Genomic DNA, 19,903 nt, shown 5'->3' with positions numbered 1-19,903 from the left:
AAGATTCCCTTTCCTGCTCACCTTGCCATAGCCCTTAGAAGATACATTTGAGGTCCTTTGCCGTGACTGTTCATCTCCTTTGGATAGTTGGGCCACATCATATTTGGAAATGGTGACATAAATTAAACATCTCCTTCCCTCTGAGAGGAAACTCAGTAGAGCAGAACCAGGGACCTAATCCATAGGAATTTCCTGAAGGACTGTAAATGTCTGGATTGTACAGGTGGGAATGTAAGAGTTTCATAGTGCCAAGACTAGTACCTTCCTGGCCAATACAGGGCTCCTGGCACTGATGGCTACATCTATCCTGCAGAATTCAATTATCTTTCTGAGTCTTGACTTAAATACAGTTTGTGTTCTTTTCTTCATGCTCTTTTGTTCTGTTGTTTGTAAACCACTGGTGAATACCAAGGTAAGCTTCCTCAAACTGAAGTTTTTCTGTTTAAATTCTAAAAGAGAATGTTTAGGAAGAGTTTTGTGAATCTCAAAGTGATGATAAGATGTCTGGCATATTCAGTGATAAAGTAGTTCTGGGCAGTTTTTTTGTAGCAATGCTTTGTTTGTTTTTATCTGGTGTTGTAGTGAGAAATTTTGGAGTGTGTAATTTCTCTCTCATCCTCAGGTTCCCTCTTATGCTCTGCTATGTCTGTGGCCAAGCCATAAAGCCAGTCTTGGGACAGTAGTGCCCTCTTTGGTATTTTTTTTCAGTGTTCAGAAATGTTTGTTGCACTTCCTGAGGGATTTTCAGGGTGATTTGAACGAGTTTGGATTGTAACACAGTTCTTCTGCAGACACAATTGTTCCTTCACCCTGGGGTCAAAGCCCTTCCTCTATCTGCATCTGTCCAATGTCCCTTAATTATCCTTAAGTGTCAATTACCGAGGTAGCTTTTCTCCTTATTTCCTCCATTCTCTTAACCAGCATCTCCCCTCTTAAATACCACTAGTCTGTTCTTGTAGCAAACACTCCATAAATAAGCCAGAATAAAATATTACAGAACAGCTCTACATCTATCACATCTCCTATACAAAATTTTGAAATGTCCTTTATTGAAATTATTAGCAGCTCAGGAATCCAATAAAACCTGTAGATTTTTAGCCATTAATATATTTAGGATTTTTTCCATTAAGTCTTAACATGGAATAATAAAAAAAAAAATCACAGGAGTTTTATCTCATTTTCTCCAACAGTTATGTTCTTCTCTCATGTATAAAACATTCTGACAAAAATACACTTAATTTAATATATTCTCACACCCAGCATTAGTTTCTTGACTCTGAGCAATCTCAAACACTGTTGATAACTTCAAGGGACCACTGTTGTGTGTGGATGAGTCAGCTTTCAATTTTCAAAGTAGCTTTACTTTTTTCTTGAACCCACACATTATTTAAGCAAAGCATAGCTCAATTTCTGAGGTTCTGAGTTAGCACCATTGCTACAAGAAAACCTAGCATCTTCAGTTACTGTTTACAGCCACCTGACTGAAATGGTTCTACAGGTACAACAGCTTTCTTTGCAGAACTTCATTGCAGATTTTATTTGCTGATCCTCTGCAGTGAAGCTAGAATAGCCAGTCCAGTCTGAGCTGCACCCTAGAACTGATTTTTATTCTCTGTATCGTGCTGATATTTGAGATTATCCAGGCCATTCCCTTTCTTTCCTTTTTACGGACCAGTAAATCCTTTTTTGTTACACTGGAAATGTGCAGAGTTTAATTTTTGTTTTAATTAACTGCTGCCGGGAGAGTCCTTCCCTTTTTGAACCCAATCACTTTGTCAGCTTGGTTAGTCAAATTGCTGGTGAATCTCCTTCATAATCATGACTGTGGTTGCATTATTAAGCATCTCTTTCTAGCCTACATGCAAGCAGGGTTCAAAGGGTAGAAGAGTGTCACCTAACAGTAGTAAGAGGCCAAGATAACTCTTTTCAGATGGATGAGGCTCTCAAACTGAAGTTTTGTATCACTTGAAAACGACTGAATCAGCATTTGCCTTGCTGTAAAAGGAAGAATTGATTGAAACCGATTATTGGTGTTGCTGCAATAACAGCCCCAGCTGTTGTTTAATGCTTAGATAGCTACACATACATCAGTACTTTAGTTGACTACTTTGCTATAGGCTTTCCTCTGCTTCCACCTTTCACGGCTCAGGTGGGTGTCCTCCCAGAACTAGCTTATCTGTTACTTCTAATGTTCTGTCAGGAAATTCCATTCAGGAACTTTTCTGAGAAGTTTTGCTTTGGAAGGTTAGCATTTTCTAAAGTGAAAAATGTGTCTGAAACATTTCCAAGTGACCCTGCAGCTGAACTGAATTTCAGTTTTGTATGTGAACTTCCAATGTGTGTGAGGTTTTCTGTTTTGTTTTGTTTGCTTTTTTTTTTTTTTTTTTTTTTCCAACCACCCCTTCTAGGCAGAAGCAAAGCCTCTGAAATAATGAAGATTGTTCAGGCAGTAACAGTACAGATGTCAAAGATACCCTTTGAAACCTCTCCAGGACTCCTGGGGAGCTTGTAGTTGAGATGGGAAATGTATACCACGATTAACCTATTTAGCTGGCCGGAAAAATAGAATTTCTGTTTTATGAGGAATTTGGTATTTCTGAAACTATAGTAAAAAAGATGGTGAAACTTGTCACTAAAGGCATGATGTCATTCAGCCAGCCAACTGACTAGGAAAGTTGGATACATGCCTGGAGGATGGTTTGATTCTATCCAGAAACTGTTACTTGACGTAAAACATCCTTATGGAAAACGTTATTTTCAATTTAAAAGTCTACTGGGACACACTGCATTTTTGTATGGGTGGGACAATAACAGAAGGTCTTAATCTCAGTGATTGTTAAAAATGGAAAACTCATTAGCAGTGTAGAGATACTACAAGATAGCCAAACCGGACATCCATAAGTCAATGGGCCTGGATTTCTATGGTGTGGTGGTCTTGCTGCATTTCAGACCCAATCCTGGAATAGTGGGGCAGGAACATATTGGTTCTGCCCACGTGTCTGAGCAGCCTGTGGGCTGACTGTGTATAGAGGTGTCAGTGAACCTTCTACCTTGGACACACCTGACACTTTTCTCTTTTGATTGACATACCTCCATTGAAGCCAGTTTGCACTTGAATCAAGTGGAGCAAATTCTAATTTGTCTGGAATGGGCCCTCCTGTTAAATGTTAAACTGACCTTTTCAAGAGAAATTTACTTGATAGCTCTAAGTGAAGCTCTGCTTTTAAGCTAAACCTGTCACTACAACATGATTAAATTCACTTAAATGTACATCAGTCGCACATATTATTAATGGAAATTGAAATTGGCCTAAATGGTAACCATAAATTTTAAAACACGGGGAGAAGGATGGAGATAGAAAGAACCACACATGATATAAAGGTTAAAGTGCCTTATTCACCCAGAGATTAGGTGGGCTAAATAGTGAACTTTATTCTGAAGCAGTGAAAAATCACTGAATACTATTTTGCATATCTACAGAATTGCACCAATTTTAATCCACTGAAGAAGGGAGATTCAGTGCATTTTTTGCAGGTGCTTGGTCTATGAAGACCTAGAAGAATTGGTCACAGTTGTCTGGTCTTATTTCATCTGCAATTTGACCTTTAAGCAACAAATAATCAGATTTCTGGCAGCCTGTTTGATAGATGGTGGAGGCACATATGTGCATAGATAGTGCTGAAAAGTGGGTTCCTGAGCACACCTGTGCTATAGGAATGGCTGCCCCCCCAGTTGAACTGCACATTTAAAATCTTTCACCTGTTCCTGCCTCCTTCCCTTGCTCACTATACAGAATAACAGTTCCATTGCTTGGCTATTGTGATGACTGTTACTTAAGGTGTCTATTCTAATTGGGCCCTAATAAATCAAAATTAAATTGAAAACATCCCACTTGTGGACGTTTATCAGTGACTTTCCATCAAGCAGGAGGACGGGACTTGGCAAGCATCTCCCAGACAAATATCCAGGGACTCATGAAGGTTCTTTTTGAAGGTGTTATCTTTATGTAGCTGTGTGAACTTTGTGATTCAAAGTGGAAATTTGAATCTTTTGTAATTAATGTCTTGTTCTATCAGACTTGGCTTCCTCACAGATGAAACTTTCCAGCTGTTTTGGGATATAGAGTATTTTCATGTGGCACTAAATAATACTCCATACATATAGCCAGATAAGTGCTTCTTTTGGCTAGGAGCTAAGTAGGCTGCATTGCCCACAACCTGGAAGTAAATACTAAGATCTTGTCTGTCTAATGTGTGATGGATCATTTTCCTTTCCAGTAGTGCTCTGACAGAAATATAAGTGGGCACGTATAATGTATAGCCTCAGCTGCCCACTGCCCTGAAGGGGATGCTTATTGCAGCCTGATTGAGTCCATTGCACTAGTAGTTACATGACTGAGTTACTACAGAGCAGTAATATACCTGAAAGTGATGATCTATGTTGGAGGCAGGATGTGGCATTACACAAATTTGGAAATTTATGTAGCTCTTGAGGTCACATGTGATTTGTGTATCAGTGAAGCTGAAATTTTCTGACTTTCTGAGCACACTGGAAGACAACACCTTTTTTAAAGCAAGTGGTGCTGGCTGAGAATGATGGTAAGAAGGTAGAAGGACTTCTTAGATACTTGGCTGAGTTCCTGTTGATAGCCTTATTTTAATGACTGGATTGTTTAACTAATGTCTTTATGCAGTCACAGCTTTAGAAGGACCTTTCTTATAATTTTAATTAGAAATAAATTAAGAACAGATGGCCTGGGGAGAGAAATCTTCTTGTCAAATGTAGTGTTTTTTGTTTTTTTTTTTAAAGGCACTTCATTATTGTTTTTGTATGTAATGGACGAATATGGCCCATCAGTAAGGATTTTAGTATCAAGGGAACGTTTCAAGATGCTTCGATCTGCAGTCCTTTTCTCACAAACAGGAAATATAATTAATACAAGAAGCTTTCTGAAGCAAAGCAAAATGGTAACTTGATCTTGTGCAAGGTATTTTTGATATGGAATTTACAGACTAGCTTTAACTGTGGTTTTTTTTTTTTTTTTTTATCATTTACCAGGAACATAAAAGCAAGATGCCATTTTCTATGTAGCTTGTACTGGTTGACAGATGGCTTTCAGAATTTAAGAACTTAAAGAGCTGAGTTCATTTCTAGACTACCACCCTACAGTTCCTCTGCACTTAAATGCCAGTGCATCAGTTTGCTAATAGGCTGTTTGAACACCTCACCTTGACCACATCTTGCTTTATTCTTAATACGTAGCACATGCTCCTGACCACTTTTGCTGTAGAGTGGTGGGAGCATGCATTCTCCTCAGGCCTAGGAAATGGTATTAATCTTCTGCTGTGTACTTTCATTTCATATCCTGTAAAAATCCATCTTCTGCTAGGGGAGTTGACCTAAGGTTAGATGTCAAAGTAACAAATTACTGTCACTTGCTGGATACCCCAAGAATAGCTATAAATAGCAAGCCTTATAACCCCACTGATCCTTGAGAATACATAGTGATAAATATGCTTCTGTGAACCAGGAGGAAAAAAATAAAAGCTGTGTGGCTCTGGTTGATGCATATTATTTGTAACTGACACAAATGGTACAGCTGCATCATCATTCAAACAGTTTTGAAAAGAATGTAACACTTGTATTTACCTGCTTAAAAGCATTAATTAGTGATTCTTGGGTACCATAATCCAAGTAATCCACTAGTACAGCTTTTAAATCCAACAAAACCAAATTCTTTTTTAGAATTTTAGGTCATGTGGTAGAGTAAAAGTCCAGCTAACAATTTATCATGTTCACTTCTAGGACTTAAGAGAACTAATTGAAATGTTTTCAGTGGAACAATTTTCTGCTGGGAAATACAGCGTTAGTCAGATAAATCTTTTGCATTCTTTTAAAAATGAAATCTTGACAGAAAATGTTGGAATTATTTTAAACTGAAAGTGGGTTTAGTTTTGGTTTTCTCCTTGTTTCATTTGACCTTTTTTCCTGTGGAGTGACAGGCAGACTGTATTATAAAACATTCAGTTGAATGGATAATAATAATGCTGGTACTAGTGGGATAAAATAGTCTGAAATTATTATTATTCTTTTATACTTAAGCTCTTTTTTCCCCCCCTTGTATTTTAATTCTATCTAGATTTTTGAAATCATAGTTTAAAACGGGGCAAAACGGTTTGGTTAGAATTGCCTAAGGGATGGGAATTCCATCTTCCAACTAATTTTAATATAGATTAGTGCATGAAGCACGTTTTTAGCAGGTTTTAAAATGCTACTGGTTGAGAGTTACTCCATTATAACAACTAAGAGGCTTGGACAGCAATTTTTAAGATAATATCTTGGGCTGCCTGGGTCTTTTAAGCTTTCTAGCTGTTGATTTGCCCTGGCAGGAGAGAATGAAGATTGCATATTGTGTTGCAAATGCTCGGATGGTGCTAGCTGGAAAGCCTCTTCTGCAGGGCATGTACTAAAAGCCAGAAAAAAGCTGCAACATTTTTATGACACAATAAAACTCCTTCTTGCTCTTAATTAGAGATGGGCAAAAGCAGTTTTCTGGATGTATAAGGTGACTATGAATGCTAACACAGCTCTGCTGGGCCAGTGTATCAAACCTTGTCACTGAACTTAGCCTGCCGCAGCGATGTTTTGCATGGCAACACCCACCTTTTCAACAAAGCTAAAATGACCTCAGTGTTATGCTGGGGTGGGGAGTATAGGACGTGTATGGTTGTCTCATCTCACTGATTAATGGAAAAGCTTCCGATTGTGCTGCCCTCAAGCTACAAAATCCATTAACCACCCCTTGGGGTGCCTGAAATTTATTCTGGCCATTACCATCAATTAGAAAGTTAATAGCGTGATGATTACTGGGCTACCGCCCTAGATGTTTGTGTGATTTACACCAGACTGGGGTGGAAATAGGAAGATGCAAGACTCAAAGAGCCACTTAATAAGTGAGAATTTGGCACTAAGGGTGCAGTGATGTCAGTGTGCCCCATGCAAACGTACATCAACAAGAATCATTAGTCATTCTCAATTCTTCTACTTAGAAGGCATTTTAATTTAAATGTAAAGAAGAAAAACTTTAATATATGTCACAGCAAAAATGAGATTTATTTTTTTGTTGTTGATGGATTAAACACTAAAGTTTGATCAGAAATACCTTATCCTATACCTAGTTCAGTAAGATGAGAGGATCTGAAGACATGCTATGCAATGAGATACACGCATCACCAGAGCTGAGGAAGAGGAGGCTAGGGAAAGCATAAAGTTATAGTATGGCTGGTCCCAAGCTGCAGAAAGGCCTTTAGCAGATGGTAGTGTATCAGGGACATACATCAGTTCAGTGTTGAAAGGCCTGGGCTGCTCAGTAGGATACAGTAGTTTTAAATAAAAATTCTATGTTCTGTGTTATAAAAAGTCCACAGGAAAAATTCCGCAAGACTTTCCACTATCATTACCTGTGAGACTAAATGTGATAGAGCAGCAGATAGGCATCTGGAAGTGATTTAATACAAAGGAATGGTCACTCTGACCTCTGAGTCAGAGGGGCAGGGAGCACCTATAGCCATTCAGAGTGTCACTGCAGGAGAGACACTTGTATGAATGAGGGCAATGTCTGTCTCTGCTGCGTGGAAAGGACACAGGATTCACTGTGTTTACATCTTGCAATTGCTCTTCAAAATGGAGATGTAAAACTTCCCTCAAAATGTATCAGTCTTTGTGAGCTAGGCAAATAGTTCCCATGGCGTGTCAAAAGTCAATGAGAAACTTTAGTACTTGGCTCTAAAACCATTTAAAAAAAAAAAAAAAAAGTTTTCAGTTTAAGTGGTGAGGGAATAGGACCTCAGCCTAGAAAGATCAGCAGAAAGAAAAAATGCAAAAATCAACAATTCCTCAACAGAGTTTACAAACTGGCTTAAACCATTGCACACAGGAATACAAATGTGCTTCAGAATTACCAGGTCCAGTATTTTTCACATTCAGACATGTAAGATCATGTTTAATGTCTTAACTATTTCTTTATTCAAAAACTTGTTCAGTGAAAAGCTTTGGTAAGAGCAGCCTGTGAGTTCACAGTCTGTGTTCTGAAAGACTTCTCTCCAAAGATCTGCTCATGTAGAGATTAGTATGATAGCAACTGGCAAATCTTGTGCTCAACTGGCCAGTCCCTTTGGAGAAAAAACAGGTGGCAAATACAGTTAGGCAGGAGATTAGAACAGATGATCTAATAGTTGCTGCTGTTTCTTTCTTAAAATACCTGTCTTCTGCCAGGGATGAATTAATGTGCACAAGGAGAAACAGGCTAGAAGCCTCCTTCACATTGTTCCTGGTCAGGACAGGCTGCCCTGCCCTGCTCTGCTGCTCCCTAACTACATTGCAGATGTCTCTGGTCCTGCCGCCCAGGGCTGGCTGCCACTTGGACAGCAGTTAGAGCAGCAAATTAAACTGAGGAGGAAGGAAATTGAGGACACAATACACAGACAATCTTCTCATGGTGAGGGAAGCAGTCATATTAATATATGAAAACCAGGAATAACTGGTGGGAAAAGAAAAAAAAAATAGTGAATGGTGCCAATTAAAGTGATTGTGCCTTAATTTGTGTTATGACAAGGACCTTCATGTATTTCATATGTTAAGCATATGTCTTTCATGGGAAGAAAGCACCCCAATAAGCAGGATACATGGTGTAAGGGAACTTAAAGTCTGCATGTAATGCTTTTCTTTTTTCTTATGGAGTTTTCCAGAAAGATCTTGTAGCAAAACAAACCTTAACCAAACAAACAACTGGTTGATTCTTTAAGTCTTCAGCAGTTTATGCAAAATAAGTACAGACAACCTTAAATTTGTAACACAGGAGAGTAAACAGCAACTTGCTAGGGAATTTATTTAATCTATATATTCAAACTGACAGTCCTCTGAATTTCAGTCTGTGCTTCTTTAGAAAGAAGAAAATTTCCATAGGGTTCGTGTTAGTGGTTGATTCAGAATGCCTATTATAATTGTGAAATATTGGTAGGAATGGATTGTGATATATTCATGACAGTAGGTGGACTAATGGAATTCAGTGACTTTATTTAAAATGTGCAGGAGTTTATTACAATACTGTAATAGAAATGTCATTTACCCTGACAGGAGGAGAGGGAAAAGCCCTGTCAATGAATAATAATGAAGTTATTTAAATGTCAACTTTCTTGCAAATAGTTTGCAAAATATAAATTATTCTACGTGTTTCTAGTTTTGTTTTAATTTAGTACTCAGGGAAGTCAGAGCTTCAGTCCCACAGTTATGGTATTTTTTATGCAGTCAAATGAACTCATAATAATTAAAATGTTTATCTTGAATATTTGCAGAAATCATTCTGTTTTACTGAAAAACTAGGGAGTGTGATTCTGAACAGTGACATTTTCAGATAGATTTAATGGCAGCAATTAGTTAAAATGGTGGGACAGGTTTAAAGTTCAGAATTTATTCTAAATATTCTGTTTCTGTTTATTTATTTATTTTTTTTACTAAGTATCATCTGCATTTCAGTAATGTAAGTCCACAGTGTCCTAACATATCTATTTTTTCCACATTTAGTTAGACTTGCACGTACTTGAAATCTCTCTGCAGACCTTCATATTTCAGAGAGATCTGGACTTATTTTGACTTAATCTATCACTGTAACTCTACCAAGCCAAGTCAAGCCAAAATGAAACAATTTATTCAGGGATTTAAATTAATTTGATGGAACATGTATAAAGACCCTCCCTCCCCAAAAGAATTTGAGAAACCATTGCAACATGCATGTCTACACAAGAGCTAGTAAAACAGAGCTTACTGTTCATATGGTTGTTTCCGGAGCTGTTGCTTTTCAGCAGATGGTTCAGAAGGTAGAGAGTTTAATTTTTGTGTTTTCAGCTCTGCAGGTCCTGGATTTAGCCCTTTCAGATCTAGCCAGGTTTTTCTTGCTCTGCTCATGTTGCACAGATGCACAGAGTTTTCTCTGCAGAGCTTCAGAAGCAGCCTACCACACAAAATGTGGAAGATGTTGGTTGATACATCTGTTTCCGTTCAGATAACAGGGATTGAATTGTACACTGTCATTGCTGCCTACACTCAGCTGAGGTGCATCTGGCTTTTGCAAAACTTCCAGTTTAGGCTGACTTCCTGGATCACCAAATGGTTGTTATATTTTCATGACTTAGGAGTCTCATGCTGCTTTATACACCCATTTAATAAGACAAATTAAGAGCTTGTTATCCAGGCTGCTAATGAATGCCTGCTTGTACATACATATATTTATAAAAATAATAAAATTAATGCAGGTTGGCAATACCCCAGCTTTAGATTCATCAGAGGCTTCATATGTATGCCATGTTTCATTCAATACAATTCTTTTGTCCCACTGCTCTGTGTGTGCCTCACAGTTTCTTTGTGTCAAAGCACTTGTAGGGGCCTATCTGTTGTTGTGTAACATTTACCTCCCTGTTAACAGTAATTGTAAAATGCTGTAACTGGTGAAGTAGAAGAACTGACTATTGCAAATTTAGCACATGATAATGAGTGTGAGGTCTTCTAGTAGCTCATTGTTCGCTTGTATATTTGTTCATCTGCAAAAAATGTTGGGTTTTTTTAAGCTTTCAATCTTTCAGTTGCTTTTATGGATGTTGCCAGAAGCGTATACTTCCATCTGCATGTGATTTTACCTGTAAATAAAGCTATGAATGCAAAACAATTGGCTAGAGATTTGAAATAAGAAATGGCTGGCAATTCTAGTTAAGACTGCCATTTGCACGAGGTTTTCAACATCTGTTTGCCTGTGCTGTGGCAGGAGGACTGTCTGTTTTTCTTTAACAATTTCAAAGCAAGTTTTGTGTGCCAGGTTTTCTTCACTCCTATTGCCTTTTGAAAGCTTGCATTTTGAACTAATTGTCACTGGTATGAAGAAGAGCTGCATTACTTCATTAATATATATCTGCCTAATTCAGAAAGTCAGATTTAGTCCTTACATTCTTTACATGTCTTTTTAAACCCAAACTTCACAAAGGATAGGTTTGTTGTTGGTTTTTTTTTTTTAGACTGCGACAGAAAAATTGATTTCTGAGAAAGCTGGGTGGTGAGGTGGATGGGGTAGCTGAAGTAAACCAGCAATCCTTGGCAGTGCTGTGTTTCAGCATCCTGCTCCCTTCAACATTCAGGCTCCCTTCACCTTAATGTTGGAACATCTCTGAAATAGTCAGTAACATAAATAACCATAACAGTATCCTCCTTCTCAGTCCTCTGAGGAAATAGCTCTGTTAGTTTATATGTGCTTCTGAATGAGATGACCTTATAAAGGGAAAGATCAATCAGTAGATGAGAACTTGCCGTTCATGTTGTAAACAACAAAGGTCATATATGCTCAGAGGAATGCCTATGTTCATTGGGGAATGGGAGGGAAAGAAAATGCTATGGTCATAGACCATAGGTCAGTTGTTATATGACCAAGACAGATACATGTAAATGTTTTGATCAAGTTCCTGAATAGAAAGGTTCAACTTTAATGCAAATCCTCATTTTAGTGCAAATAGAAACCCAAGCTGCTACCTTCTTGTTTTATTAATGTACTTGTTGCAAAATCTGAAATTCCACAAGCTGTAGTATGAATGTAGGTGTGGAACCTGATCCGGAAGCCTCCACACCCTGAAAAAGAAAATGAAAAAATAAAATAAAATTAAAAAGGTAGGCATTAAGTGAATAGCTTTGTCAATTTAGCCACTCTCCCAGACAGGAGAGAGCTTGGAAATAAAAAGTGCCTAGGGTTTACTTTAGAAGGACTGGGTTTCGAATGATTAGCAGAAAGGAAAATGTATGTTATTGCTTGCAGGTGAAGTTCTGTATGGACTCATTTGTAAATCTCCATCTTGTCTTTAAAATGTATTACCTGCAAGGATAGGTTATATTTTTAAATGTCTCTGTTACCTAGATACATGTCACTTTTCTACAGTTAGTGGATACCAGCTGTACTGGTTTGGGTCAATTATCTAAATCTCCAGGATATTAGGACATAATTCAGGAAAGCATGAGCTGCATAGTGAACAAAACCTCTGCTGATAATTGTTCTTGGTTCCAGTCACATGTCAGATGTAGATGACACAGGAACTCTGCACGATTTTGTTTGTTCACTTGTTTTGTTCTTCCCCAAGACATGTAGTCACTGTCTCTATGTGCAGCCCTCATATCAGAAATACATTATTTTCTCTACTAAATAGTGGCTCTTAAAGCAAGAGTAAAGCACATGTCCATACTCTCTGCTAGTCCATATGAAGAACAAAAAAAGACTGAACTGTGCAACTTGCAGGTGTAACACTAAAGGTTTCCAGAAGGATACCAGTGGTTGTCACAGAAAACTGGACTCCAATTTCACTGAAAAATCAACTGGAGCAGCTACACTGGAACATGCTAAGACTCTTATCTTAAAAACTAGAGGAAGCTTGGAGTATACAATTAATTGATAACTTTAGTCTCTTGCTGTCTGCTGTTTGGCATTTCTGACAATCATTATCTTCTTTTATATTCAGAATTTACCATTTCTTATTACACATGTTTATTTTAAAGTGCTTTGGGAAGGTGCTGGTTTAATTTTTCTTAATCTAATTTAAATGCAAATTATAAGCACTCATGTGATGCTCTGTGTATATAATTAGGTGCCATTATATACTACATGAATCATTCAAAAACCTCTAGAGAGCCATTCTGCAATGTAAACCATGACTTATACTGAAAAGCTGCCAAGTGACTTGTGGTTGTGTGATTAAGTGTTTGTACTTATGAAATCTCTCTTTGAATTGTAGGTCAACAGATTATGGGACAACGTATGAGAAACTGAATGATAAAGTTGGCCTGAAGACTATTTTGAGCTACTTGTATGTTTCTCCAACAAACAAACGGAAGGTAGGTGATAATGTGGTTGGCTCATTTTGACTCTACCATGCAATTTTTGCCTTGGTGATCTATCCCAGTTTTCTCCCTATCTGTTACTATTTAAATGGCTGGAAACTATCTCTTTCTGTTTCCCTCCTCTTGAAAAAACACATAGCTTTAGCAAAATATAATCCATCTTGTGTCACTATGATTACCTACCAGTGTACTTTAGGGAATATACATTACCAGAAGATGGCCATTAAATGGATAGGCGTAATAGTTATCTTGTGTTTAATTGTTTGCTTACCTTCTAGATGGTGATGATTTTGTTGTTTGAAAGTGAGAGAAACTCATTAAAACGACAGAAATGCATCTACAGTGGCCAGATTGTGTGTAACATTATTTGTCTTTCAAGTGCTCCCAATAGTGAACCAAACAGAATTTGACAAATTCCTACAGAGAAAATGCCTTTCAAAGCCCAGAAGGCTTTAATCATGCAAGCACCCTACTGACTAACAATTTACTAAGAATTTGTAACTCTGACATGTTCATAGAAAGAATCTGATGCTACCTGTGAGATAAGTATTTGACAAAATGTTTGTGATTTGGAAGTATGTAATAGGAAGTGACAAAGCACAGTTCTTAATGATGAAGGAAGACTTGAGTTATCACATATGTTAGCATATGGATATGCTGGTAAACAATATCATGTTTAAAGACTGTCCTTTGCATGCTGTTTAAAAAAAGGTTTAACTCCTGTATTTGGTGATAGGCAATTATTGCTACTGATGTTTTAATGTGGAAACTGAAAAGTAGGTTAAACCATCCTGAAATTATTAGCAGTTTCATTTCATATTTCCTCCTATGTTGTTCCAGAAAAAAAAAAAAAAAAGTGATTAAATAATGGCAGTGGTGCCACCATTGTCCTCTTGACTTACTAGCTGTGAGGCTACAGTGCACATGCAGTGGGTGGAATGCCCAACTCCAGCTCTTTCTTCTACCAGAGGGAAATATGAACCTGCTGGAGTATTTATTTTTCTCCTTGCTTTCTGTCTTAGTGGATAATACAAGTTATTCCAGGCAAGACTGAATTGCATCAGCAGAAAGTGCTAGTGAAGTCTCCTCTCTGAAGGAGGCTTTGTATATTTAGGCAGCTGAGGTCACTCTAATGCTGTTTTCATTATATTGAATAATTTATGTATTCTTTAAGACAGTGTGGAAGGAAGAGGGAGCTGTCCTAACTAGAGAGGCCAATGCTTAGCTTTGTTCTCTTGTAGTTCATGTTCAACTCTGTGTTTGAAAGAAACAGGTACTTCTAGACATGAGTCATCTGACCCATTAAGAAATTAGTCCTAGTGATATGAATCATGTCCTAATGCCACCTGTTTTTTTTCCAGTTCACTGTTGGTGAAAGTCTTTACCACCAGTTGAAGTGTAGGCATGTGTCAGGGTATACTTGATCCCATCCTCTTCTCCACTGGAGCCTGTGAACAAATGTTCTGTTCATAATCAAGATATCTTTGACTGATATTGAAGGACTTTCTTTCTTCTCCTGGTAAAACAGTGTTTGCAAGCACTGGAAGATACAGCTAGAGTGGAGGTTTAGGATCATACATTCTACTTCCTTGCTACAGGCAGCCATCTCATAGGGTCTGACAAGACAGCTATCAAGTCCTCTATTAATGATATTCAGATTAATGGATTGTAGCTGTGGAATTCCAGTCCTTACCTATTCTGATAAATTTAGGTTTGCTGGGAGACTCAGAAAAAAAGAAGTTGGCTACCACTTATCTTTGTAATGCCACCTGATTGATTCTTTATACCTGCTTATATTGCTATGATTATACAAGACAAAGAAAGGTGTAGAGATGGAGAGATAAATGATCTCAAAACAAAAAAGCGTGTGTTGAAGTCTCCTGATAGAAGTCAAGACTGGGATTAAAATGTCTCAAATTAGGAGACAGATGTTGTTTTATTGCAGCTGACCCCTGAAGAAGATATGAAGATTGTCACTAAAAGCTAAAGAATGAAATTATCAGATCATTCAAATGTCTTTCAGGTTTGAGGTTTGAAAGGTTTGTTTCCTGACATAGAAATTCTGGTGTGGAGGGCATATATATATATCATCATGCCTGATGTTTGTTGTAGCATAATAATAGCATTCTCTAGAACTAATAAGAATTTTAGCTGGGTAAAATCTGCATGATCCTTTAACTATTGTGCAGAGAAACCTAAGTGTTTTGCAAGCATGTTAAGCCAATTTACATCCAGACTGGCTCTGAAAATCCTTCACCATCTCTGCTGCACCTTCCTGCTCTGTCCCTGGCCCTGCCACCCTTGATTGTGTAGCCATCTGGTGAGCTGGATCAAGGACTAATTTGCCTCAAAGCTAATCCCCTTTCCAGCTCAAAAAACAAATGGATGAAAGGAAAAAGCTTTCAGGTGGAGTGGTAGAGCTGCCCATTCTGGCAGTAAACTGCACTGAAGTTGGCCTATAATCAATATGGGATGGTGCCAGAGGCTGCAACACCTGGGATGAAAGGACAGATATAAAGGTCTAAGATTGAATTTTCCAAAACTGATTTCAGCAGGAGCTGGATTAGGTCTGCAGGGAGAACTTTTGGAGGCCCTATTATGCTATTTTTGTAGAACATGAAGCTTTTTCTCCAATGAAAGTTCAACTTTAAGCACCTAGCTAGTCCCCCGTGATTAAGAGAGCATGAAGAACAGAGTGGAGAGATGTATTATACTTCTACACTAAAAATACTTTTGCAGTGAAAGCGAAGATACTAGAGCTCAGAGTCTTTATCATACCTACTAAAGAATAGAAAGCAGAAGGAAACATTCACAAATTTTGCCTTCAAGAACATATTGAGCAAAAATTTATGGATCCTGAGACCTGATTCCTGTGTTCCCCATCCCCCATTTTTCCCCCCTACACTTTCCCACCCCTCCACAAAATTCTTATGGCACTGAGAGAAACTCTCGATACTCTAAAAATTGCATCTAATGTAGGCTGAGTGGGTACCTGCAGACATTTTATTTTAAATGTAGCACTCAATTACTCTAAAATCCATGAATTTGGATTGAATCTGGTTTGTGTGAAGGGTTTATACACTGATGTAGTTGATACTGGGCAAATGTGAACAGTGTGTTTTCCCTAAATATTTGTTGTATGTGGTAAGTGATCTTTTTGGCTGCACCTGCAGCATTCAGTGTTCTTTGTTCTGCAAGGCATTCCTTGGCAGAGAGAGAAGTCTTCTTCAGTAGTGGAAAATAATTATGCAATTTTTATCTTGAAGCTATTGGAGGAGAAACCTTGCTACGACAGTGATTCAATAGTGTGGCCAGCAGGTAGTCAATATACTGAAGATTATTTCATAAGAAATGAAAAAAACAAACCCACATCCTTTTAGCACATACTTAACTGTTAGGAACAGTCCCATTGAAACAGTGAATATTGAACTTTGCTGGCTTGAGACTGATTGCTTCTAATGAAAAAAACTAAGTGCATCCTGTACGTTGTCTTGTCTGTTCCTTGCAAAGCAGAGCAGTTGGAATAATGAGCTGTAGAATGCATGTAATTTGATTTAGTAAAATAATTAATAGATTTGTTAATGAATTTGTGATGATTTTCACTTTCTGGAAAAGAACAAACAGCAGCGTGTTGAATAAATTGTTATAATTTGTTTGCTATTCTCCATCTAGAATAAAAATATATATCTATAAATAAACAGGATTTGCACAGCTTCCCACAGTCTCTGAATGCCAGTTTATTTCTAAAAGCCTTTGACTTCCAATTCTTGTCTCTTTATTGAACAAAATTAAATCCTTTAAGCAGACATTGCAGGCAGTGTCTTATTACAAAAGGGTGCTTTGAAAATAAAAATTAGAACAAATTCAACCATTATTTACAATTTAAACTAATGACTTCTTGCTGTTGCTTGGTATTTTTCTGAATTACAGTATTTTCTTAAAGAAACTACAGAGAATGGTGAGTAACATAATGAAGGTTAAGCCCTAGCAGTAAGAGAAGTGGAAGCTCTGGTTTTCCACTAATCTCTCTGTTCATGGAATTAGTGTACTACCTGGTCATATGATTGATGACACTGATCAGAGGCGGAAAAAGTTATAACACATGGATCTTGCCAAACACACAGAACCTGTCTGAGTATTTCTCAACAAGTCTTCAGAACAAGTCTCCAATGTGCAATAAATGCCCAAGCTTAGGTAAATCAACATTGGTTTATTTGTTAGGTGCATAAAGAATTTTGTTGGGGGAAATAAAATTATTTAAATGCTTCCACATAAAGAAAAATGTTTGGGAATAATGCACTGGTGGTTTAAAAACTAAACTAAGATAGAAATCCAAGTCAATATCTTGAAAATATATTTTACAAAAGTTTGTCATTAACTTTCCTTGACACCCACATACACTTAATTTTTATGGTCTTTCTTTATAAAAGCCTTTCAGATGGGTTGCTTTTAAGCATTTCATGGAAGATCATAACATATAAATAAAAAACTAATTAATGGTAGTGGTGACTCTACAATTGGTTTAACTAGAGGTTTTCATTAACTCACAAAGTGCTATTGCCTGATTTAGACACTGCATCCTTGTACACAGCACAGTGTTCTTTGCAAAGAGCCAGTTTGTGCAGACCATTCCTTCTTTGTGCTTTCAAACCTCTCGTATCTGTGTTTCTCCAGTTAATACAATGCTGGGTGATAGTATCTGCCAGCAACTTCTATGTTATTTAAAGGATTAGTGCATCTGTGGGTTTGAATTTTTTAATTTTTGTTTTGTTTTCTCTCCCACTTTCTTTCTGTAGGCTTGCCTTGAGTTTTACCTTTATCACTCCAACTGTTCAGATTTAAATTGCTGTATAGTACAGTGTCCTCTATTCCTTCTCTCTGAAGAATTATAGATGCCTTTCTCTTCTTTTTTATTTGGTGTTCACCATTACCAGCTTTCTCACAGTGTGTTAAACATGGTACTGTTGTGTGTGTACATCCAAGATAACAGGTATTTATTGTAAATGTAATTGTGTGGATTTCAATGCTGGCTAGATCTCTAACTACTTCAAATTAATTTCTTTTAATGAGTTTTAGATGAAAGGAAATTAAAGAAATGGTGGTCCAGCCTTGTTCTCTTTCTCACATTGAGTAGTGGTGGTACAGAGAGTATTTGAAATATGTTTCTGTCAGTTCAGACTGAAGATTTACCCTTACTAGCTGAAATAGGAATGATTGAGTGAGACTTTGTGTCCTGTAGTATTAGAGGAGCTCATTTGCTCCAGGAGTTTCTGGTTTTGGAATGTAAACTGCCCAGTTATATAAAGGGTAAGACCCAGAACTGTGTGCTTTGCAATGGCCTTTGCATCTGCTCTTCCTGAGAGGTGGAGAAAATGTCTGTAGAGATGAACAATTCCACCTGACATCGCAGTTTGTCTTGAAGCTGCTACCCTCAGTCACTGAAATCAGATTGGGAAGACTTGTAAAAATCCTTTTTCTGACCTGTCTCACCATGGAAGGTTTCAAGAAGCCAGATGTGATAGCAGGTATCAATTTTTTCACTCACAGAAAAGTGATTTCCAGTGGTGTCCTTGTAGGCCTCTATAAATCTTAGTGTGAAGAGTAACAGTTTATATTAGATGTTAGAACTCGGCACAGCTCTAAGCACACCTCAGTGCAGACTGAACCAGATCCTGTGGCTGTCATGGGATGGCATCCTTAGCAAATTAGGCACAGTAGGACACCAAGGGTCTACAGTTGATCAGTCATGCCAATAGCCCAAAGTGGTATTGTTGTCCATTCTTGCAGAGGTAAAATAAATTATTCTGTTGCTGTTCTCTTTTCATTTGGGAGGATAGTCCTTGTTAGCTGTAGGCTGTGAGTGCAGCCTTGAAAGAGACAGGCATAAGGGACCAAAAAGGCATTGTCTTAAAGATGTGAATGGCTGAGGATTTTTAGTGGTGGTGGTGTTGTGTTTTTTTGGGGGGTAGGGGTTTGTTTGTTTGGTGTGATTTTGGTGTTTTTTTTTGTTTGTTTGTTTTATTTTTTTCTTTAACTAAGTACTACCTAGTAGATTTCAAAAAGGTATTTAATGCAATTGTTTCTTACTTTTTGAAAGAGAGGAACCACCTTCAACTGAAGTGTTTTGCAGATAAAAATTTAGTGAAACATAAATTTACTCAGAGGAAAATCTGTTTTGATTAAACCCTTTATAATTTAGGAAGGTCTATGAAGAAGCCCCCAGATTTGTTTTAAATGTCTCCTATGTTGTGACCACTGGTAATGATTCTTCGTAGTCATATCTTTTACTTCAGATAGAATATTTTGGAGAGAGGAAGCCATGAGAATGTGAGATAGGATTCATACACTGATTTTGCTAATCTGATAGGTAGCTTCGGGTAGATACCACTACATGTCTTTTCTGCAATGGTCTTTCAGTAAGGCAATACAGGGCTTTGTCCTCACTTTTCTTTAAATTTAGTGGCCTGCATCTGTTTCAGTGAGCAGTTTTGGCCTAAGGTTTCATTTGATCAAAAAAGAGCTGAAAACCTAAACCTACGAGGATCAGAATTATTATCTTGGACTGCAGGGGGCCTATATCCCTCATATCCTGTAGTATATATATTCTTCTAGTTTTCATTTCTGCTTGTATTATCTTTTAGATTCAAGCCTAATGCTTCTACTTGTGCACCAGGTAATCAAATATAGACTCAATTTCCATTTCAGAAGACTGCCTATTCTGCCTCCCACCTCATATGAAAGCAAAGAGTAAGCCTTTTTTTTAACTTAGTTTAGAAAGGTAAATCTTTCCTCCTACCTTTTGGATATGAACTCACACAGCTGCAGTTCGGTAGAGTTTCTCTCAAGTCAAGACCTGTAAAGTGGCAGTGACTGAAGAGCTGGTGCTGTGGTGTTAGTTTCTAATACTGAGTTAATGGGAAACCAATAATTAACAAGCATTTAGTCCATGTTAACAAAGTGAAGGCAGAGCCTTATCTTT

The 19,903-nt window shown here is 37.6% G+C and overlaps 1 protein-coding gene across 1 annotated transcript in view; it reads left to right on the top strand.

The window, feature by feature from the left end:
* The window catches only part of SORCS1 (sortilin-related VPS10 domain containing receptor 1), a 192,479-nt gene that overhangs the window by 19,161 nt on the left and 153,415 nt on the right, over window positions 1-19,903 (top strand). Inside the window, exon 3 of the mRNA XM_010007929.1 lies at window positions 12,819-12,918. Coding sequence (XP_010006231.1) covers window positions 12,819-12,918 — 100 coding nt within the window. The remainder of the gene's footprint in view (window positions 1-12,818; window positions 12,919-19,903) is intronic.

This window comes from Chaetura pelagica, unplaced genomic scaffold (genome assembly GCF_000747805.2).
Source record: "Chaetura pelagica isolate M959 unplaced genomic scaffold, ChaPel_1.0 scaffold531, whole genome shotgun sequence".
Taxonomy (NCBI): Eukaryota; Metazoa; Chordata; class Aves; order Apodiformes; family Apodidae; genus Chaetura; species Chaetura pelagica.
This window is presented reverse-complemented; position numbering and strand designations above follow the sequence as displayed.